This window comes from Trifolium pratense, linkage group LG6, assembly GCF_020283565.1.
Source record: "Trifolium pratense cultivar HEN17-A07 linkage group LG6, ARS_RC_1.1, whole genome shotgun sequence".
NCBI lineage: Eukaryota > Viridiplantae > Streptophyta > Magnoliopsida > Fabales > Fabaceae > Trifolium > Trifolium pratense.
The window spans coordinates 41,387,671-41,412,599 of NC_060064.1; the positions used below are offsets into that span (position 1 = coordinate 41,387,671).

The 24,929-nt window shown below is 31.9% G+C and overlaps 2 protein-coding genes and 1 pseudogene across 2 annotated transcripts; all 3 read left to right on the forward strand.

The window, feature by feature from the left end:
- Nucleotides 1-1,227: 1,227 nt before the first annotated feature.
- Nucleotides 1,228-3,709, forward strand: LOC123892627 (annotated as a pseudogene).
- A 3,656-nt stretch (nucleotides 3,710-7,365) lies between these two features.
- Nucleotides 7,366-8,180, forward strand: LOC123893174. Its single transcript, XM_045943100.1, has one exon. The coding sequence runs from the start codon at nucleotides 7,609-7,611 to the stop codon at nucleotides 7,990-7,992; it is 384 nt and encodes a 127-aa protein (XP_045799056.1). The 5' UTR covers nucleotides 7,366-7,608; the 3' UTR covers nucleotides 7,993-8,180.
- A 4,143-nt stretch (nucleotides 8,181-12,323) lies between these two features.
- LOC123888203 (nuclear transcription factor Y subunit gamma-like) lies at nucleotides 12,324-16,236 on the forward strand. The gene is made up of 6 exons (XM_045937173.1): nucleotides 12,324-12,372; nucleotides 14,416-14,622; nucleotides 15,144-15,239; nucleotides 15,382-15,468; nucleotides 15,870-15,965; nucleotides 16,113-16,236. The coding sequence occupies exons 1-6, from the start codon at nucleotides 12,355-12,357 to the stop codon at nucleotides 16,113-16,115; spliced, it is 507 nt and encodes a 168-aa protein (XP_045793129.1). The 5' UTR covers nucleotides 12,324-12,354; the 3' UTR covers nucleotides 16,116-16,236.
- The last annotated feature ends 8,693 nt before the right edge of the window (nucleotides 16,237-24,929 follow it).

Consider the following 24,929-nt stretch of genomic DNA (forward strand, 5'->3'; position numbering starts at 1 on the left):
CAATCTTGTTCTTTTTCTCTCTTTTCTTTCTCTTCTTCAAACAAATCTCTCTCTTTTCTTTTACTTTTTTAAACAAACCAGTTACTTTTATTTGTATAAAAGCAAAGGAAAAGAAAATTGAATCTTTCTGGTCTCTGTATTTCTATGTCCGGATCTTTTTAGAACTCTGTTAATTAATTACCGTAAAAGACAAAGGCAAATCTTAATCAATGGATAAAAGGAAAAAAAAAAATTCTTGACAAAAAAAAAAAAAAAGCGTGAAAAGAAAAAAATAGGGGAAAAAATGTTTTTTTTTTAAGCTAGATTCCGAACCGGCCGGTTTTTTAAAACCACCCCCGGTTCAACGGTTTGAGCGGTTCAGGGCGGTTCCAAACGGTTTTTTCCGGTTCTACAGACTACCGGTTCTTAGCACTCATTCGGACCGCTGCTGTGTTCGGTTCCCGGTCGAACCGGTCGAACCGGCCGATCTGGTCCGGTTCTTAAAACATTGGTTTCTCCCCTTAATGCAGTGTATCCTGCTTTTTTTTTTTTTTATATGTCTGCACACCAGGGACGGACACAAGTAAGGGCTGGGTGTGGCTAAAGCCACACCAGATTTTTCAATTTTTTTTTTTTTTTAAAAAATATATATAGTGTGAAAGAGAAAAAATCCAAAATAGAAACAGAATAGAAAACTAATTTTTCACGTTACAGCAGCAGCGTATTTCTTTCTCTTCCTCTTCACCGTCACTCATCTTCACATCGTCCTCCATAATCGCCGGCGCCGTCCACCTTCTCCGACCACTCATCTTGACATCGTCCTCCACAAAAGGTATGTTTTTCAAATTTGCTTCCAATTTTCAAACCTTAAAATTAAAACCTTAATTTCACCCTTATTTTTTCTGGATTCATATTTTATATGTTATGAACTTCTGATTCAACTTATTATGATCCTTGTTTTGTGACTGTGTTGTGTGTTGTGTGTGGGTTTCAGTTTCTGTTTCTGATATTTTATATGTTATTGTTTTGTGATTGTGTTGTGTGTTGTTTTGTGCTTTTGATGTACATAGCGTGTAACCATACTCCCTCAAAACATGTTGTGTGTTTATACTTATCATTTTGCTGCTACAATTTGTTATTTTTTAAAATTAAACACAATAAATATGTAGTTATTCTATCCTTATTTATTTTTAATCAAAAGCCTAAAGGTATAACTACTTTAAATGGTTTCATTGTTCTGTTTATAGGATGAAGAAATTTTTTCTTGTGCTTTCTAGAGACAAAGCTAGTTCTTCGGCTATCGTAGAAGCAACAGAAACTCAACATCCAAGTCAGGGTAGTAAAGTTGTTGATTATGAATTGTTGGAAACGGATCCAGGAATTAGGCCTCTAATTTCAAACTATCATCCTGACATTCAAAATGAGGTACGAAAAACTTATTTAAAAATAGGTCGCCATAAACCCCCTCACAATTTCGCTTATCCTTGGTCTGTTCAAGGTAGTCAAAGCATGCTACCTCTTGCATAAAAATGTCTCTAAATACGGGGGGGGGGGGGGGTCACTTTGTGGGAGACGGATTTGGTGATTGGAAGAATGCTCACAGATTGGCTAAGCATGCTACTTCTTGCAATAGTCATATTGATTGTGTGCATATGGGTTATGCTCTCATGAACCCAATCCAAAGTGTTAAGGTTGCGTTTGTTAAGCAAACTAAGCAAGAGAATGCCGATTATCGTGTTCGTATAAACACATCTCTTATAGCTATCAAGTATCTTTTGAGGAGTGCCATGCCATTTAGAGGGAATGACGAGAAACATGACTCTCCATTTAAGGGGCCATTTCTTGAGTTGGTAGATACTTTAAAGGAAGCTAACCCAGAAATAGCTAGTGTACTAGATCGTGCTCCGGGGAATAACTATATGACTGCCCCTAGGATACAAAAGGATCTTGCTTCCGCTTGTGCTTATGAAATAACTAAACAAATTGTATGTGATATTGCGGATGATGTGTTTTGTGTTTTAATTGATGAATCTGGTGATGTTGCCGGGAAAGAACAAATGGCTATAGTTGTTCGCTATGTTAATAGCGAAGGTTTGGTAAAAGAAAGGTTTCTTGGCATTGTAAGTGTTAAAGAAACATGTGCTAAGTCACTTAAGGAGGCACTTGAGAAGATGTTGTATGTTAATGGCTTGAGTTTATCTAGCATTAGGGGGCAAGGATATGACGGAGCTAGCAATATGTGAGGTAAGTTTGGTGGTTTAAGAACTTTAATCCAAAATAAGAATCCATCTGCTTATTATGTGCATTGTTTTGCCCATCAACTTCAATTGGCACTTGTTGCTTGTGCTCAGGCTCATAAAGGTGTTAGTGGTTTTTTCGGTAACGTCAATATTCTCGTTAATTTCATACGATCATCTAACAAGCGGCAAGAATTTCTTCGGGACAAACAAGTAGCTGAGTTTGCTCAATTGATTGAAGATGAAGAGATAGAGACTGGTAGTGGATTAAATCAACAATCATCTATAGCTAGAGCGGGTGACACTCATTGGGGTTCCCACTTTAGGAATCTCACTAGTGTGATGAGATTGTATGGTTCCATTGTTAGGGTACTTGAAGAAGTGGGGGAGGATTCGACATTTAAGAAACATGGCGAAACTACACTTTTGTTAGATTTGCTTCAATCCTTTGATTTTATCTTCATGTTATATATGTTGGTTGAAATATTAGGATTTACAAATGATTTGAGTGTAGCACTACAAAAGCGTGATCAAGATCTTATCAATGCTTTGTCACTTGTCAATGCCACCAAACAAGAATTACAAGAAATGAGAGAGGATGGATGGGAAGAACTTATATCAAAGGTTATGAAAATTTGCATTAAGCATGATATTGATGTGCCTGATATGGATGCACCGTATAGGGCGCGAAAGAAACCTAGGCAATCTACAACTTCTGGTGTTTCTAATTTACATCATTATAAGCATGATTGTTTGTTTAGTGTTTTAGATATTTGCAGTTGCATGAGCTCAATGCAAGGTTTGATGAAGAGAATACTGAACTTTTACAATGTGTTTCATGCTTGAGTCCCTCATCATCATTTGCAAGGTTTGATGCCAAAAAACTATTGAGGATGATTGAGCTTTATCCAAATGATTTTGTAGATGTGCCGGAAGTGGTATTGCGACATCAACTTCAGACTTATGTTAGAGATGTTCGAGAGGACAAAAATTTTGCAAAGTTAAAAGGACTTTCAGATCTTTGTGCAAAACTTGTGGAAACAAATAAGTGCAACACATATAATTTGGTTTATAAGCTTTTGAAGATGGCTTTAGTCTTGCCGGTAGCAACTGCAAGTGTGGAACGCGTTTTTTCAGCTATGAATTTAGTAAAGAGTCTGCTATGTAACAAAATGAGTGATGAATGGTTAAATAACCGTCTTGTAACTCTTATAGAAAGAGATGTTCTTGCAACAATTGATAATGATGTCATTTTAGATCATTTTCAACAAATGGATGGTAGACGGTTTTCGTTGTAAATGTGTCTTTCTCTCTGATATTAGTTTCAACTTTTGTATCAAGAACAAGTGATTGCTGCTCCTAGTTTTTTGCTGCTATTTTCTGCTCTGTTTTCCTATACTGCATCACAGATGGGCTAAACTATTCTGCTCCTAGTACGAGGTTTTTTTGCTGCTCCTGCTATTTTTTGCTGCTATTTTCAGTTCTGGCCTGGTTCCTGCCCTTTTATTTATTTTTATTCTCTGTACTTTGATGTTCTAGCACTTCTTGTGCTGGTGCACTGCTTCAATTTTTAGCCAATTCAAAAAAATACATTATCATTTTTATGCTCATTGTTTCTTAATTTTTATATTTTTTTTGTTACATTTACTTTAAGATTTTAGCCACACTAGATTTTCATGTCTAGATCCGTCCCTGCTGCACACATAAGTTTTTTTTAACAATATCTCTTTATTATAATGTGAGACTATTATTTAATAATCAATAATATATATATATATATATATATATATATATATATATATATATATATATATATATATATATATATATATATATATATATATATTGCGACACCTCTATGATTAGGCGTGTCACGGTGTTCGACACGTTTCAGATAGCTCATATCAGTGTCGAAAAAAAAATAAATCAATTTTTCCTTTACTTTGACACTCCTTTGATCGGTGTCTGACACCCTAAGACACTCGTACGACACGTGTCGGACAAGAGTCCAAAAAAAACTTATTTGCTTATACGATTTCCTTATACACATATCAGACATATCTACAAGAGTTAAAGATGTGTCGAAACAACAATATTGATCAATGAGGGATTGAAGACATTACATTTTGATTACAATATTTTTAGTTTTTTCGATAGTAGATGGATAAACAAAGATAAAATACTATCATATATTGTTTTAAAACTTTTTTAAAAAAAACAACTTGCTCAAATTATATTTACATGTTTATATTTTGATTCTCAATTTATATGTTTTATAAATATGTAGCGGTGTCGATGTCCTATATTTTTTACATTAGCGGTGTCGCGATGTCTGTGTCCGTATCGTGTCGCGGTATTCGTGTCGGAGTCCGTGCTTCATATATTAGTAGTAGCAGCAAGTAGCAACCACATACAAATTTATTCATATGTTTGTTTTTCTTCATTTCTGGACAAGTACCTTTAAATTATTAAGGGGTAGAAGAAAATTTGTTAAGAAGTCTTACATCGAACGTGAGGTGGCCTGAACATTAGTTTATAAGTACGAGACAATCTTCACTTTACAAGTTGGCTTTATATGATTGAGTTAAACCCAACACTCAATTCCAAAATGGTAGTAGAGTCTCTTCAAGATTCGTTTGACAACCTGCTATCGGGTCACCCAACCATTTATATCCACAAAAAAGAGTTCCACATCGGATGTGAGTTGGTCTGAATATGTGCTTATAATTGTTTGGATCGATGAAATATAATGGAATGAAGTGAAATCTATTCAATTATTATTTTTATAATCCAAACAATGAAATGATTTGTCATCCAGAAAGGTAAAAGTAATAAGTGAATTGTTTATCGATTGAATTAAACTTACGAGAACGTTTCAAATTTTAATTGTGCACAAAATAATATTTCTAAACAAGATTATAGAGTTCTGTTTGGTAAAAAATAATGGATAGTTGATAATGTAGTTTATAACGAATGAACTTATAACGAATAAACTAGCTAATTGAATTCGTAGTGTTTTGTAAAATTAGCGGTTGAACCAACTTATAAATATAAAATGACATAAAAAATATATATTTAATTAATATTTAATTTTTTTTTCAACTAAAATCGCATGATAAAATTGAAAGAAAAAAAAGAAGATAAGCTATAATTAAGCTCATAAGCTATTTGAAATAGCGTTTGAAGAATAAACTATAAGCTAGTGTTTGATAAAATTAAGCTATAAACTAGATGATAGAGGATAAGCTAACTTTTAGCTGATAGCTGAAAAGCTAGTAAAGTAAAATTAAATTATTTGATAAATTTAGTTGTTGTAAGTATATAATGACATTAAAGTACATGATTAATGTTTGTAGGTAGTTATTTTTGTGAGTGACTAGTTTTTTTATAAAAACAATAAAGAAATCAAAATAATAAAGTTAAAATTGAAATGAAAGATAAAAAATTATAAGTTATAAGTTCAAACACTACTTGAAATAACATTTGAAAAAAAACTATAAACTAGTAAAAAAAAACTTATACCAAATACCTCTAATTTTATGAAACAAACTTATTTATATTATCAAACACCTATAATATAATAACTATAAACTAACTTATTTATATTACCAAAATATAAACTTATAATAGCTTAGATCTGCAGTAAGAAATAAAATAAGATTATAGATGTCTTGTTGATTCTCATGCCTTAATTGTGCAACCAACCTACGGATGCCCCCATAACTATTTTATAGTCAAACTTCTAGATGCATATAAACCTTTTATACAAATAAATCAACTTTTGCTACCGTAAAAAAAATAAAAAAAAAACATGAATTTTGGTGTTGACTTTTCATAATATCAATTATATTTTTGATTTTTTTTTATAACAATAAAAAAATTTTATTAACAAACTCACTATAATATAAGACATTATTTTTTTTAACATAAGTTACGTCCGCGTGGCCCACTAGTATATTATATTATAATTACAATAAACTATACAGGATGTTTAGTAAAAAAAATAAACTATACGGTATGTGTTTCAGAACCACAATTTGATTCCATTCCCACGTGCATTTTTTTATTACTGGACTCACGTGCAATTTAATAATTAGATTTAATACATATTTTAACGATGGTGATGAAAATTGAAAATTATTTCAGTTCGCCGTGATTTAATAAAATTACATCATCACAATATACTAAAATTAAAAGAAAAAAAATTCTCTTTCTTATGTAAAAATAAAAATCGTTGGATGTGAAAAAGAAGACTTCAAAACACAAATAACTCTTAAATCTTAAATGCTTAAGTTAAGATTACCTACGAGTAAAAATTTATGCAACTAAGCCATCAAGTACTAATATGAGAGATTTGAGTAGTATGTATGATGTATTAGGTTCGATACTCATTATTAATATTGTAAATAAAATAAAAAAAAACTTTATGCAACAAACCAACAACATAAGTGGTAGATATTTGGTCCTCTTAATCATTTGGTCCTGAGTTTGATCTTTGACTGATATGTATGGAAAAATATTTGTTGGAAAGGTCAATCCCTTAAATAGATCTCAGTTATCTCGATGAAATTAGTATCCACAGTTGCGCGTGAATGATACCTTTGATTTTCCCAAAAAAAAATTATGCAACAGTATTAAAAATTTTAGGAAGAGTTGTCATTCATTTGAGTTTTACAATATGTTTGAAGGATTAGTGTGTACAGTTGTGCACATCGAATATCTAGAGTTTATGAAAAAAATTAACATTGATAACAAGAGTTTGATTTTTTTTTGACCAAGTAGGTTAGTGACTAGAAAATCCACATTAAAGATGAATAAGTGGAGTGTCCTGAGTTCGAACTCAGTCCCTGAACATATAATACGATCTGAGTTAAGCTCACGATGACCTTAGTAGTGTGAATTCTGATTTATGTGTCAATTCATTATCAAATAATCAAATTGGATAAAGTTTGGGGATGATTAATTAATACTGAGTAACATATAAATTGCATAATATTCAAACATTTTTTGTTGACTAAATTACTTTTTTTTTTTTTTTTTGTAGAAAGGTATATCATATGAGAGAATATAGAAGTGAAGCTGAAGTGACAAAAACTATATAATATATGAGAAACCAAAATTATATTAATGTCGATCATGTGACCCACAAACTCACATCATATGCTTCTAGTCACCCACCAATAATTCATGTTCAAACCGTTGTTTGTTGACTTTGTTAATTATGAAAAGCAAATCCCATTAAATCTTCCAACATATACATATATGAAAGTGCTCAATTCAAACACGTACCAATTCATTTCCACAATAAAATTATTTTAGAGACTCTCTTGTATTTTATCCTCTTCTACATCCTTATACTCCTTCTTCATCATCAAGTCCAAACACACTCTTCATGATGAAAAACGTTGAAGTGGAGTCACTAATACCTAAACCAACTAGGTACTTACGAAGGCGGCGCTACCAGCGCCTCGACGCTGATGGCGCCGCCACCGGTGATGGTAAGAAGATGAAGGCTATAAGGTTGAAAAGAAGACAATGGAGGATTAGAGCTGTTCCAAGGTTAACATGGGCAATTAGGTCACCAATAAAGATGTGGACAAAGCTTAAGAACACTTACGAGAAATTTATGTTGAAGTCCATGAACACAGACACGATCTTTGGAAATAAAAAGGTTGGTGATGTTTCTAAGGATTATACACGTGATGCTTTTGAGGCTAGGCTTATATTTGAGATTTCTAAGGCCTTGGTTGCTTCTCATGAACTAAATTCCATGTAATAGTTTATAATTACTTCTTAATTTTGTGTACCTTTTTTTTTTTTTGTTTGGCTTGATTTTCTCAATTTTTCTATCCAAGGAACATGTTGAGGAATCTTCTTAATAGTTTATAAGTTAATGTTTCTTTCATGAGTTGTAATTTCATAATTTCCTTGTGGATATAATAATACCTTTAATTGGGATCCACACATAATGATCCAAGCCCAACAAGTAGTTTATTTCAAATATTGGACCAAATTCATTAAGCAACTATTTGAATAATTGTCATCTAGATTAATCTCCTCCAATCAATTGAAAATATCTTTATCAATGAATTTTTGTCAATTAAGGAATAAAAGTTAAAGAGTAATGTTCTTTAAAAGAGGGCACATCTTTGTTTTATTTCTGGTTTTGATCCACATAAGTTTTTTATTTGTATGCTAATAGTTTGATTTTTGAATAACCAATTTTAATCATGATCTTCCAGTAAAAAAAAGTCACGTGACCATTAAATATTTAAATTGCTGAGTGTGCTTAAACAATGATAAGGTGACAAATTCTTACAGTTGTCCAATACGTTAAAGGTTTGTCTTGTGTAGTTTTTTCGATTAATTACCATTTTGTGAATCAAACATATTCTTATAATGTTGTGAGGTGTATCTAAATTTTTCGTTTTAGGGAGTGTGATTGTATTGGGGACTGGGAGGTATCTGGTCTCGACGATCTCTCCTTTCTTGCCTCTCTACAAATCGTTCTTTTTCCCTTCTTCATCACTTCCTCCATACTAAGGACTGACTTTTGTGCAAGAGATTCATTGAAATGGCCAGCTTTGAGACCATTGTGGAATGCAGCTACAAACATTTATTGGTTCGAGTTTGACACCTCTATTATTCTTATGAGTTGGCTGCATTATAAAGTTAAAACAACTTGTGAAAGAAACAAGCTGTGTAGGTGCAGCATGTTGAACAAGATGTGTCAGACATTTTATTAAGGGGGAGAATACATGTACGTGCAACATGTTGAACAAGATGTCCCAAACAATGGTGTATGACATCTTGCCCTTGTACAGCAGGCTGAAGAACTTAAAGCTTATCCAAGGCGCGCGATTCTCTCCAAAGATTGTTACATGCGTAAATACACGATTGTCAGCTGTTAATGGTGAGATAATAAAGTTTGTTATCGAACATGTATTAGATATGATTGGGGATCATGACTAACTTTGATAAAGGATAAGATTAAATATTTTATTTTATGGAGTTTGTTTTAAAACTTAATCATATGAGCTAACATCTCACGATCTCTATAATCAAGAGGAGGTGCAGAAAGATTTACTTGAATCTTTTATCTTATAAGGTAAGTTTAAATCAAAAGTTTGTTTTAAAACTAAAATCCCCTATTAGCGTGCATCTCAAATAATCTATAATCAAGAGGAGGGGCATGACTATAAATAGAGATTCAAGCATACGTTTTCAAGCACGAGCAATAACTGAAGATTGCGAGTCCAATACCTCGTGCCCACTGGGCAAGGTATTCAACTAGGTTATTAAGACTTAAAGGCATTAGGTACATAATTACTTGGCGTGGTGTTGTTGAATTGTTATTCAACATTATTGAAGAACGACAAAGAAGAAGAACCATCACTTGTGATAGTGATGAGAGGAAGGTGAGCAGTAACTCATATCTAGGAGAGTAGCTCTTAGGTAAAAAAATACTAGGATTAAGAAAAGACATACATATCAATAGGTTTTGGTATGCGTTGTAAGACTAAGTATTAATTCAGAGTAGTGAGTTTCCTTTCCTGGATTGGTATCTCCAGAGTAGGTGTGGTTTGCACTAAACTGGGTTAACAATTACTTGTGTCGTTATTGTTTTCAGTATTTTACTTCAGTATTTTTAAGTTGATCCTGCGATCCAGTTGTCGAACCAATTGTCTGAGACATTGGTAATCTACACAGTTGTCCCAGACATTGTGTAAGACATCTGGCCTGCCGAGAACATAATTTGAACCTCGATCATGGCCTCGCTGAACCTGGCGAGGTATTCTCGGATAGGTTCTAAGTGAGCTTGACCTATATTGAAAAGGCTCATGGTCGGAAAATTAACTTTACCAAGGTCCCACGATGCCAAATGTTCTTGCGTGGTTATTTAGGGATATCAGGCTAGTAGTGTGCTAAATATTGATCTTAGATTTTTTTCGATTATCTCAAAATAGTGCATGAATCTACTTATGATTTTTAGTCATTTATTTATATCCTTAGGGTTAGGGGAGGTAGTTGAGGCTGGAATGAAGCTCCATTCCCCTTATTTCCTCAACTCCTTTCTACTCCTACGCTTGCATGCCCCTAATACCTATCAGATTAGTCAACTAATCTTGCTCATGCTTATCCTAATTCGAGTGAGTTTCACCCCATAGGGAGTACTACGTACTCGGTTGCGAGGTTAAAGTTTAGTTAATTTCACTTTACCGATTTGGACATGGTTGTACCTATTATTGAAAGACCCAAAATAGCTATGATGATCCTAGAATAACCATTTCATATAATTATGCTATGTTTAGCGATTCAATTAAAATAATGTCTTCTACTATATGACAATTTTGATTGTAATAAGTATGTTGATAACGATTTTTTTTTCTGTCAAAAAAAAAAAGTATGTTGATAACGAGAGTGGGGTGACATGACAAAACTTGACATTTTCATTGAACTTTTTAACAAAGATATTTTCATTGAACATTAGTATAGAACTATTTTTACGTCCATATTCTTTTGACTCCCGAACGAAATTATATATTCAATATATTTAATGCGCTTTCACTTTTATAAATTTCTTACAACTATTACTATATAATTTTTTCATATTAAATAATACATATCTTCATATAGAACTATTTAATATAAACTCTTTTCGTATGCTATTATATTATAGTTACAAAGTTTTTATTGTTCTCTCCTCCCAACTGAATTTTCTACGTACCCAAAAATTAAAGCTCTAATCGATTGCTTAAGAGGCCCAAAATTCTTAGCATATGGATCAATTCAACGTTGGTTAATTAATAGAAACTCGACAAAAATCATTAATGGAGATTATTAGATTGAAAAAAAATTGGGTTATTTATAAGGATCTTTGACAAGTCATGACTCAATAAAATTTCAATCTCACAATGGATTTTAACAATATCTCAGTTCCACTAGATTCACCTTTATCACTTCCTCATTTCAAAGAAGCTATGCAAAACAAAGAGGTAAAGCGATTCTGTTTGAAACTCCAATAATCACCTGTCTTATTCATCCATATACTTATTTTCTCTATATGATTTCAAACCGTGAGAGTCTAGCCTGTCTAAAAAAATTTAAATTTTTTATTTTTATGTGTTGAATCTAGAATTGCTTAAATTTTATTCAAGTATTGAAATGTTATACGATGAAATTTAATCTAAGTGTTGAAATTTTCATGCAATTTTATATATTTGTTTTTGGAATATTAAAAATATTTTATATCTTATGATAGATAACCAAATCTCAAACCAACTTGTTTATCACTGAATTGTGTTGGTTGGTGTTTTTGATAGAAACATTATGGATTTTTTATCCAACTCAAACCGATAAAACGTAATTGGATCCGACAAATATTTTTGTCCCTTGTTAAAAAAAATTGTAACCTATTTTCCGAAAGTTTTTTTTGCCATTGAGAATAATATTTTAACATTAGAATAAGTTCGAAATGCATTTGCAAAAAAAAAAAAAAAATCGGGAAAAAAAAGTCTTGACGCGTGGGGGGGGGGGGCTAATTAGATTTTATGGGTGAGAAAAGTCGATCTTTTAACGACATATAATTTGGACCAACAATACATGGATCCAAGGCTAAGCCCAATTAAGTACAACCATGTTGATGCATGAAGGTGTTATTTGGAAATTGTAGAGATTAATATGACCAATCAACATAATAATATCAAAAAATTATTATTATTATTATTATTATTATTATTATTATTATTATTATTTATTTTTAATGAAAGGAGCCTAGGCCCGGCTAAATGATGTTTACTTGTGCATAATATTGATTTTTGATGTTTGTTTTTGTTTCACATGCAAGTGCAGGAGAAAAATCATCAATCTTTTTGGGAGAATCAGATGCTCAATTTGGAACTTGATAAAGGTTCTTTGCAATTTAAACAAGAATTTTTTTTATTTTTTATTTTATTCTACTGGAAATGAAATGAGTACCCTTTTCCACTTGTTAAATATTTAAAATTATTTTTTCACATTTTAACTTATTAATTAACTAGTGTTTTAGACAATTATCATTTATCAACCTTCAATTGATGTGTTAATATGAATGGCAGAGTTTAAAAGTCAGGTGGCTAAAACTCGAATCAGAAGGACCATGAAAGTTGATGCAGATGTAAGGTTTCTCATATTGTTTGTATGTTTTAATTTCTCATTTTTTGACATAAACTGAAATATTTTTACTTTTTACGGAAAAAAATGTTAAGAAAATCAATGTAGAAATTTTATTTTAGAAATTGTGAATTCAATATTTTAAATTTGTTTTTTCAATGTAAAAGTTATATTTTTACTCTTTTAGTTTCTTTAATATGTATATATTCTTAACAGACATGTTAGCATGACCCAAATATAAAAAGGATATAGCATATACTCCCTCCAGTTATTTTTACAAGAGACAAATCATCTTTTTAGATTCACTGAATAAATAATGTATCTGATATACATTGTAGACTAGATACATAATTTATTCAATGAATCTTGAAAGGTGAATTGTCTGTTATAAAAAGAACTAAAAAAAAATAATTTACTATAAAATTATTATCTTAAAAGTCGTCAATTTCGTAAATTTTTTAAAATTGTTGTTTTCAATATAAAGTTAGCACAACCCTATTGTTTATGTTTAGGATATTGTTATTATGTCATATATTTTCTTTATCTCAAAGTATAAGCAAAGTGAGTCAACAAAACTTAATTTATTTGATCTAAATTTTACACCAAATATATAAATTTTTATTGACTCATTTTTTCTTATATTTTGGAACATAAAGAGTATCATTTATTTGAAAATTAAAAGCAAGAACAGTAGAAATTACTCCTATTCCGTTTTAAATTACTTGACTTTTTAGAAGAAAAAAAAACAAGAAATTAAGAAAGTATATTTTTGCACCTTATTTTCCTATTATACCCTTATTTTAATTTATCATTTTTTTTGCACACACTTTCTTTTTCCAATAAATTTAATATGTTATGTATCAATTTTTTTTAAACAAATTATACAAAGAAGTTTAGTAAAAAAAAAAGTACAATAAAAAGATTTAAAATAAGGAGGGTATAATAGACAAAATATAACATAAATTATCAAAAAGACAAGTAATTTGAAAAAAATAAAATTTTCTAAAAAGTCAAGTAATTTAAAACGGAGGAAGTATATCAAGAGTCTCATATCGAGTAGATAAAAATACTCAACGCAGTACTTAAAACTCTTGTGATATTCCTAACAATTGATATTTTAGTTCACATGCTATAAAAAAGACAACCTATATAGATTTGGGGACTTTTTTTCCACCATGGTTCATAAAATCCACTTCCATCCAAATTTACCCATTGTTTTTTCATGATTTATTCACTAAACATGAGAAAAAAATAATGTTTTTTTATCCGAATTGGTAAATCCTAAGGGAGGGTGGTTTTAAGAAAACTACAAGAGTACAAAAGTAGCCCTCATTAGTAAAAATATTACATTAAATACTGATAAATGAGTAAAACTGTTGAAACAAAAATTACTATCACCTGCCAATGTGATAGAGTAAAAGTTGTGGACTCTTAAAAGAGAGTGATAATATCACGAGTTCAATATTAAGTAGATAAACATGTTCAATAAAATTAGTCATAAGACTCTCCTAATTAATGGATTAGTCTTTTTGATTGCAATCTTCTTGTACACTTTTAAATTTGAAAATTATTTTCTTAAATGAAGCTGTACTTCTTTGTTTTAGTATCAGGGACCCATTATATGAAATTTGGAATCGAATTCTATGCAGTGTGATTGCATTAACCGGAGACATTTAGATTGTCTGATTAATATTGGATTGTCAAAATTTAAAGATCAAATTTTAATTATCGGTAAATATAACATTAACTTGACAAAAAAAAATCTTATTAAAAGTTTAAATAGTCAGATCTTAATCAAACACTCCAGATATATAATCAACAGCAGTGCGTGCAGTCACCTCTCTATTACTGCACACAATCCGAATCAATTAAATTTTCAGCTCCTCCCTTGTTTTAAGTATATCACTTAATAATTATCCTGTTTAAGATATTCTTATTATTATTTAATAAAAACAATGTTGTATTTATCACATGTGAGTATGAGTTTAAGTAAATTGAGTATTATATCATTGCTTTTAAACTTGTGTGATGATGCATGTTTAAGCAGATGGTGAGTGCTGAATCTCAATTGTTGATGGCAAAAGCATGCGAGGTTTTAATTCAAGAGCTCACATATCGTGCTTGGTTTAATACTAAAGAGAGAAATAGGATTACTATGAAGCCTATTGATATTGCCAAGGTCATTATGGAAACTAATCCCTTTGATGATTTTTTCATGGGTGTTGTTACTCAATATTGTGCCTCTGATGTCAAGGTATCTTCTATTTCATTTTCATTCATTTATACTTTTTCTTTTAGAGGAAAACAATTTTTTGTCAAATTATATTCACTTAATTAGTACTCTTCTTTTTGTAGTATAATCACATAAAAATGATAAATGTTTTGCCAAAATAAGCTTTACCTAGTTGTGAATTGTGTGAGCTTCTACGTGAGTCTTAATATTTCGAGTTTCAACTCTAAATCTGGAATAATGTCTCAGTTAATTATCAATTGAACTACATTTACAGGATGTATTAACCCCTATTTATTATAAGAAAAATGTTTGTCCTATATTTTCCTATGGTATATAAGCACATTAATTTTATTTTATTTTTTGCGTAAACCAAATATCCTCTGTGCGCAACTGTACAAACTAATCTCTCAAGTTTTGTGAGACTCAAATGAATGGCGAACTCTCTTTAAGAGTTTTAACACTCCTATGCACATTGGTTCATTGTTTAAAATATTTTTCACTATAGTATGTGTAAATTAACAATTATGGTATACTTATTATAGCCGCAGGTAGAGAATATGGAAAATCTTACCGTTGCAAACCAACAGGAAAATAAGACTGTGCAGCCTACTGATATCCCCAAGGCCATTATTGAAAATGTAAGTATTACTATTCAATTTCATTTCATACATGGTGCAACTGATTTTCTTATTGTCAAATTCAAAAAGTAAAAAGATTATTAATATTGCTCAAACTTTTGTTGTCTAATTTTGGTTGAATTAATTTTCAAATTTCTTATAGGGCAATGAACTAGACTATGAAAATGTAGAAAAGTTTCTCTATGGAGACCAAGCTTTCTTTCCTCCTGGTGCAGATTTTATGGAAAAAGTAAGTATTGGATTCAATATATATAGAGTTTAACTTATATACATTGTGTCAAAATAATTTTCAGATTATACTTTACTACTGTGATTTTGTTAAATTACACCCTTAACATGCATACAATTATTTATATAACGAGATAAGATTAGATGACACTGCCAATTATTTGTGCATATAAATTAAACTCGTGACATTTCAGCCATTAATTTCATTTTTACTGTATAGTGTTCATATGACCAAAAAATATGGACTCCTTTTTTTTTTGAAGACCTGGACTCCTTTTATGTATAGCATAACTAACTGTTTTTAATTTAAATTCAATTTAGTAGGAAATTAGTGATCTTACTAATAAACTTGTAACTAATTTGGTTGATTATTGAAATATTTATTTTGTCCACTTGATATAGGATCAAATGGAAACAGACCAAGGGTTTGTACAACCCTTCATGATGCAACCACCATTTATGCCTTTAGATCAATTTCCATTCAATTATCAGCCAAAGGTAAGAGGGACATTACTAGTAAAATTAATCACTATTTCATGAAGAGTTTCTAACTTATTTATACAAAATAAAAATATTTTATTTTCCTTTTTTTCAAATATTCATGTCAATTTTAATTTTAAGAGGTTTTTGTTTCTTGTATTGTAGTGAATGTATGGATGTAGTTGTTGAGGCTGTGAAGTGTGAATGAAATCAATGATTGGAACTCCTTCCAGAACTGGAGTATCAAATGTCCTAATTCCTCCTTTAATTTTCTTTATTTTCTTTAAGCAATTTGGGAAACTTTGTCTCAATATATAGATAATTGGGTACTTTTATGTTTGAACCTTTTATATATTTTGTGCCATCAAATAACCCTTGTGAAATGGTTATAATTATAACAATTGCGTATTTCGAATATGATTAAAACTGATTATAAGTTGGTTATAACTGATTATAGGATTAGTTAGTTAGTTAGTTATTAACTGATTATAAGTTGATTAGTTAGTTATTAACCTTAGTAAGTTAACTACTAAGGTATAGTGAATATGGTAATGAATTTTATCTCAAATTATTAGGGTTCTTTCTCGAAAAATCGATATAGTGAATATGGTATCAGTCACATTTTTTCTACATTGAATCTTCGTTTGATCCTTGTTTCATTGCTTTCGCTATTCTTCTTTGCAAAATTCTCTATTAGTTCTTGCAATATTTCTTCTTCGATCATTGATTTCTTGCTCGTTTTTCTCTTAATGGAAAATCGTGTTGCAAATCCGTTTATGCTTCTAATAATCCGAGCTTTGGTATCTCAACCACTCGTAGGATTTGGTGATAACTACTCCCTAAATCCGTTTATTACACATTTTTATAACACATCTTTAAAATGTGAGTATGTCAACTAAGATATAAACTTTAGCATAGATTAACAATAATATTGTTTATAATTTTCATGAGACAACATTTAATCTTTGAAATTTTCTTAATTTTATTAAAATAATATAGATACAGCCACATGTACAAATATTATTCCCCACCCGAATATGAAGATGGACACCGATATTTCTCAAACTGCGGATATGAAAATTGGTAGTATTAACGTACTCTTCCAATTCTCTATCCATTGCGATCCCTATACAAGCTTTAGGTTAGTCTCTAGAGTCTCTAGTAGGGGTGTCAAAAAAATCCATTTATCCATTATCCATCCAATCTATTCACTAACGGATCCATCCAATCCATCCATAAGTAAAAAAAATTGGTTAATGGATCAAATCAATCCATTTAGTTATTGGATTGGATCCATCCACCTTAATTCTAAAATTCAATGGATCATTAATTATATTAATTTTAAATCCAATGGATTGCCATTTTTTTAAAAATAAAATAAAACAAACAATTCAAAAATAAAATATAAATAAATAAATAAAACGTTAAAATTGTTAATAATTTTTAGAGATGGATAATTACCAATAAAAAGTACATTAAATTTAATATAAATATTAAAATATTTATTTAAAAAGGAATTGTTAAAATTCTAAAAAAAAAAGAAATTTTTTATTTAAAAAGGAATTTTTTAATTTAAAAAAGTTCAGTTTTTAAATTAATATAAATATTCCGTCAAAAAAAATTAATATAAATATTTAAAATGTATAATGTAATAATTTAATAAATATATATATTAAAATAAAATGGTGGTGGTAACGCCTGAGCAACCGGTCAACGATGGAGAGCCACCACCGGCCGATGGCCGCGCTGGACCTCCGAAACGCCGCCGACAACCGCCGTGACTCGCCAAAAAATTTGCGATCCGAAAAATGCTGTGGGACGCCGGCCGCTGGAGGCCGGTCGTTGACCGGCCATCCACCACCACCTATTTTATTCATTATTAAATTATTTATCAAAAATATTATTATTTAAATTCTGTTTGGGGAAAGTAAAAAAAAAACTGTTTGGCTCCCTATATTTGGGCTTGGGTAAGTAATGAATTTGGGTTGATTACAAATCAATCCATAAATAAAAGAAAAATTATATTTTTTAAATAATAAATATTGTTAATGGATTAATTTGATCCTTGAATCTTTTATCTCTTGAATTTTCAATTTTGTCCTTGAAAAAACTTCGATTCGTAGAAATCGAAGTTTTTTTTGCTTTGTAAACAAATTTCAGTTTCTAAAAACTGAAATTTACTCTGAATTTGCACTAGTAAAAATTTGATTTCTGCGAACCGAATTTTTTTGCAAGGGCAAAATTGAAATATTGGGTTATAAAAGGTGGGGAGAGAAAACATCCATGGAGAAAGATATCATAGCAGTGAGATGGGAATGGTAGCTGAAGTGATTAGAAGTACAAGGAATGGGTTAGTATAACCAGATCTGGAAGTGATAATTATCACAGAAAAGAAAATAAATAAATAAACGAAGAAGTTTTTTTTTTTTTTTTTACTTTTTCTAATTGAATGTTTTGAAGATTTGAGAATTTTGTCTGTTAGAATTAGATCCGGAAGAGTCACTGCTATAAAATCAATTGAACACTCTCAATCTATAGAGATGCTGATGCAAGTGAGTTTGAACTTTGGTGTTGATCTCTAATGATAAAACAATTGGTTGTTTAATGTTTTATTTTGCATATCAAGTACGTAATAGGGGAAAACTCCATACACATTAATCTTTGGTAATTGCTCTTCTCCTGAAGTGTATATTTGCCTGTGTTTGGAATTGGACAACATTAGAGAGAAGAGCAATCACTGTAATCGTTAATCACTATGCTTTTGATTGGCATGATTCCAATGCATCAAAAGCATCACAGTTCTTCTAATTTCACACAAGGCCTTCCCTGAAACCTCAAATACAAGAGCTAAGATACTCAATTCCAAGGGTGGGATGGTTAGCTCAACTCTGTTAAGAGTCCCACATCGGTTGGGAGATGGCCTGACTAAGTGTTTATATACTAGAGGCAATCCTCACCTTACAATCCTCACCTTAAACTAGTTGAGCCAAGCGTTAAGAAGTTGGAGATACTCAAATACCAAATCCTCCTAAGACCCCCTTAATTATGTCTTAATTTTCACTACCAAATCAGCATAAGTAAATTAATACAAATAGCAGGATTAGACAGCAATAGGGAAATATGGTATATAAAGTGTTTACACTTAGCAGTTGGCCATTTTCATGCTCTACATTTTGCTTATTCAAGGCTTTTTCCAACAGAATGTAAGCAAACATTCAAAGGCTTTCTCTTACAAGTCCATAAAATAAATGATCAGTAAAGGCATGGCCTTCAAGAACCTAAAACCCATTTAGATCCCATTCGATGTCCCCTCTCTTAATCGAGTGACTTGCAGCTAACTGCACCGTAAAGTCGATTGCACAGGATCAAGTTTCTAGTGATGGATGGAGGGTCATAGATTGGTGTGCGCTTATATAACTTAATGCCAGGCATTTGATTTAGCAAACATATTTTTTCAATTTTTTTTATATATTTCGATAAAAGTTCAAAAAAGAAGCAAATATCGGATTCGAACAAACAGTCACATGGTTTGCTCCAAAAGACGTAACCACTGAGCCATTCAAAAAACCATGCATCAAATGTGTGCTATTAGATTAGATGTATTCGCTCATTAAGATTATTCATTCAGCATTCCAATTTTTCCAAACATATATTTTGATAACCATTCACACTTAAAAAATTTAATCCTCCAACTGGGTTCTCTGTCATGCTTATTTAGTTTTGAAAATTCATCAAATGCATTTGATGAACAACAACAACATTACCAACTAGTGCTCTCATTATCCTGAAAATCAGTATGAACATACATATAAATAAAGTCATAATGATCATTTCAATCAATCCAATATTAGAATGGTCATCTATCTCAATAATGCATAGTACAAACATATCCAATACACACGAAGAATCATTATTTTGGAGTACATGTAACCTACAAAGTACATAAACAGAGACTTGAAAACCTCATATCTAACCCCAAAAATAAGATCAAAATGATAACATGTTACAAATTCAAAAACCGATTTAAAAATCAAAGTTAACATCGAACCGAATAGGTTGAGACTTCTAAATCATGACCGAATTATAACGAGTCACTATAATTTTGATAAAAAATGCATTTTAAAATTTCAACAAAATTATATTGTTAACGTGATTCCTGAAAGGTACTAAGTCTATGTTTGGTATCACGGTGGATACGTCAGAATTGACGTATTCACTATGATGCCAAAGATAGACTAACATATACAGTCATTTGAGTCAAAAGAAAAAGACCTTATTATATACTACTCCGTCCCAAAATATAAGTAAAAATGAGTCAAAGAAACTTGATGTATTTGGTTAAAGATTTGGACCAAATACATTCACTTTTGTTGACCAACTTTTGCTTATATTTTGGGACGGAGGGAGTATTCTTCAAGAAAATGGACAAAGCGTGGGAATAATTTAAGCAGCTGGGGGTCTATAATTGGGGATCGTTATCTTGTGTCAGTAATATGCATGGCAGCACATACCTAAACTTTTCCCATTTTGGAATTTGGAGAGAATAGCTTTTTTGCTTTCCCATTTTGGAAAGTAGCCCACACAACTGACATAGAATACTTTTCATTTTCAAAATTCTCCTAAATTTATTCGTACTTACACGATATTTCTTCGGCCATTTTTACAAAAAACATATGGTTTTTTAGATGAAGTAGTAATCCATTAAAATTAAACTCATATAATTGTGAAATTCCGGATTCGAACCCAGGTCATGACGTTCAACCTAATAATTTTGGTATTTTTGGTAAGTTGAGTTAAGACTTATGGAACAAAAAAACATGTTTTAAAAAAAGTTAATTTACTTAATATATTTATACTATTATAAATTAGATGCGTCAATTTTTACCGACTCATATATTTTTTATAAAAAATAATATATTATTTTTATATTATTTAATCTTTGAACTTTTTTATCAACTCATATTTTAAATTTTTTTCATTTTGTACAGACACTAAATGTGAATGAATAAGTAATCTCGAGTTCAAACACTTTATGCATATTATTGATTAAATAAGTCATTAAATTTAATTTAATAGTAAGAGATTTAAATAGTATGTATGAAATTTTAGATTCGATCATCATTGATAATATTGTAAAACAAAAAAACTACTGATAAAATTGTATTTACGAGACACAATATGATAATATTTTACAAAAAAGTTTGAATAATTTGTTTGTGTAAGAGGAAATGTGCAATATTATCTTATCGTCACATAGCACTAGGGAAAACTGACAAGAATGATCGTGAGGAGGGTGAAGGGTGATGAATATAGATATGGCTAGGGAAAGTTGGGAATAAAAATTAAATCAAAAGGTGAGAGACAATAGGGTGGCAACAAGTGGAAGTATGATCGTCGTTGATCTGAGTCATTTTTTCACCGCCCACATCTTTATTATTCTTATGCTCACACAATCGAGTTCAAAAGATAACATAAATAATGTATTCTTTCTCCATGCTTCTTGGCAACTTGCAAACACCTAAATCTTAAGACCACCTAATTGATAATGGAATAAGTGTGGTCATTCAGGTGCAGTCAAACTATAGACTTGGATCGGGTGAAGTCGCACCCGAGTTTGGATGTATTCGGTTGAATCAAGACCATTTGATCAAAATCGAACAGCTTAGATTTAACATCAAAATTTTAAATGTTTAAAAAAATCATTGTTGCATTTAAATCTAAGCCGTATGATTTTAATCAAACGGTTCTAATGAATTAACTGCATCCCGACTCCATGAGAACTAACTAACTGCTTGCAATCCATTTCCAAACCATAGTCTGTTGATTGTCAAAATTAAACGATTCAAATTTTAATTTTTTAAGATATTAAAATCATGATTATTTTTTTTGGTTATAATAGGAGCCTAAGCCCAAAATCACAACTTTTTAAAATGTCTAATTTCGATCAAAGAGTTTCAATCGTACTAACTACGTGCAATCAAAGGATGCACTGCACCAGATCCCACCTAATTAAGCTTCATATATTTCATCCCAATATTCCTTTTTGTGACGAAAATTATACCATCCCAATTTTTCTTAATGGCCATTCCATCCTAATCTATTTCCACGTTTATTTACTTAATAATTAAAAATAAATAAAAATTATTTGGATTTTGTGATGTCCTACCTGCTGAGATGTGAGGTTTCTATTTAGGTCCGGACATGGCTTGAAGAGAATGTCTATCTACTTGATTATTGAGAGTGACTAAAAAATGCTTATTCTATGGTTATTAAATATTGCAAGATGAATGAAACTGCTCCTTACTTGGTTTGGGGAACTCAACAACTTCTTCGCGGAGGGATTGATGTTGTGAATTCGAACCGAAAACCACACCAATAATAAACTCAAGTGTGTGAAGCAAAACGATTAAGCAACCAAAACTAACTTATGGAATAAGCAATAAACACACAGTGAAATAAAAGAGATAAAAACACGAATAATTGTTTACCCAGTTCGGTCCAAAATGACCTAGTCTGGAGGAGAGAGCAGCTCTCCGTTCCACTGTCAAACTTGTTCTCTTGATTACAAAGATCCAATACAAGAGTTGCAAGAATTTAGAGTTTTCCTAAATTCTACCCTTTTCCCAAATCTCTTCCTGTGACCAAGAGATTCAATGATAATGATTACAAGATGGAATAGATAAGTTCTCAATTCCTAGAGTGTACCCAAAAGAACCCCTTTTGAACCCTAGCTTGATTGATGTTGAAAAGACCTAAAATTCCACTTAAAACTGCAGAAAACGAAACAGAGTATATATATGGCTGCGCAGCTACGCATGGCTGCGCAGCCTATAGAAGAGATCTACCAACTCCAAGAGCCATCTGCGCATGGCACAGACACCCAAATGATTCTCAACCTTTTCAACAACCATTTGCGCATGGCGCAACCTCCCTCTGTGCATGGCGCAGACACCAGGGAGAAGGACCAAAACCTGTTCTGAGTTTCTGCATTCATTTTCCAAGGCAATCTCAACAAATCTCCACCTTGCCTTCAAAATGATGGCGGTGCCAACTTCCCACCGACCACCATGCTGCTCTCTCCAACCTCCATCTACTCTTCAAAATTGATCAAGTCCAAGCAATGCTTGAACCTTGATCTTGGTAACGATTTGGTGAACATATCCGCTGGATTCTCTTCCGATGCAACCTTTTCCACAATGATTTCCTTTGTCTCAATCATGTCTCTCACAAAGTGCAACCAGATGTTAATGTGTTTTGTTCTTTCATTATACACTTGATGATTTGCCAAATGAATGGCACTTTGACTATCACAATGTATCTTCACAAAACCTTGACCAATCCCCATTTCTCCAATCATACCCTTCAACCATATGGCTTCCTTCACACCTTCCACAAGTGCTATATATTCCGCTTGAGTTGTTGACAACGCTACAACTGATTGTTGATTAGCTTTCCATGTCACCGTCGTTCCAAACAACGTGAAAACAAAACCCGACAAGGATTTTCTAGTATCCACATTTCCCGCATAGTCGGCATCTACATATCCCCCCTTCTCGGATCGATTCTCTTGTACCGAAGACCACCCTTCAAGGATCCGTTCAAATATCTCAAAACCCACTTCAAAGCTTGCCAATGGACTTGACCCGGATTTGCCATAAACCGACTTACCACACTTATTGCATAGGATAAATCCGGTCTACTACAAACCATGTCATACATGATGCTTCCAACCCCACTAGCATAGGGAGTACTCTCCATCTTCTTCCTTTCATCCTCGGATTGAGGACATTGTTTAATCGACAACTTTGAATGGTGACCAAGTGACGTATTCACAACTTTAGAATTCGACATTCTATGCCGCTCCACCACTTTCTTCAAATAATCATGTTGAGATAGAAACAACTCACCTTTACTCCGGTCTCTCAAAATATCCATACCAAGTATCCTCTTCGCATTTCCAAGATCCTTCATCTCAAATTCACCATTTAGTTTCTCCTTGAGCTTTTGAATCTCATGCTTGTCGGAGCTTGCCATAAGAATATCATCAACATAAAGAAGGAGGTAGAGAATGAATTTCTCATTCCTCTTCATCATGTACACACAACTATCATAGTTGCTTCTCACAAACCCGACCTTCAAAAGGAACTCATCAAACTGACGATACCATTGCCTCGGACTTTGCTTCAACCCATACAAAGATTTCTTCAACAAGCAAACTTTTGAATTGTCTTCCACAAAACCTTCGGGTTGTTGCATGTAGATCGTTTCCTCCAACTCTCCATGTAGAAATGCGGTTTTCACATCCATTTGTTCTAACTCAAGATCATATTGATTCACAATCGCCATATGTACCCTTATAGAACAATGTTTCACCACCGGTGAGAAGATTTCATTGTAATCAATCCCCTCCACTTGAGTAAAACCATTTGCTACAAGTCTTGCCTTATACCTTGGTGCTTCGACCCCCAGTATACCATCTTTCTTCTTAAAGACCCACTTGCTACCAACTACCCTTTTGTTCTTAGGTAATGGCACAAGCTCCCAAGTATGGTTCTTCTCCAATGAAAACATTTCCTCATTCATTGCCTCCAACCAAAACTTACCATCTATGCTTTCGGAGGCCTCTCTGAAGTTCTTTGGTTTTGAGTCTTGCACCTCTTCAGCCGCATTCAAAGCATAACAAATAAGGTCAGCATAACCAAATCTATTTGGTGGATGAATAACTCTCCTCTCCCTATCCCTTGCAAGTTGATAGTCAGGAACAATTACTTCATCACTTCCACTCTCCTCAGGTACTTGAGTCTCATCCTCTTGTTCCCTCTCTTCAATGGAAGGCTCCACCTCAAACTGAATTCTTTCCACCCTAGTTTCTGGACTTTCTTCAATGTCTTTACACTTCATCCCCATCCGGGCCTCATCAAAGGTGACATCTCTACTTATAATGAACTTTGATCTCCCAAGTCCCATCATTCACAGCTTATA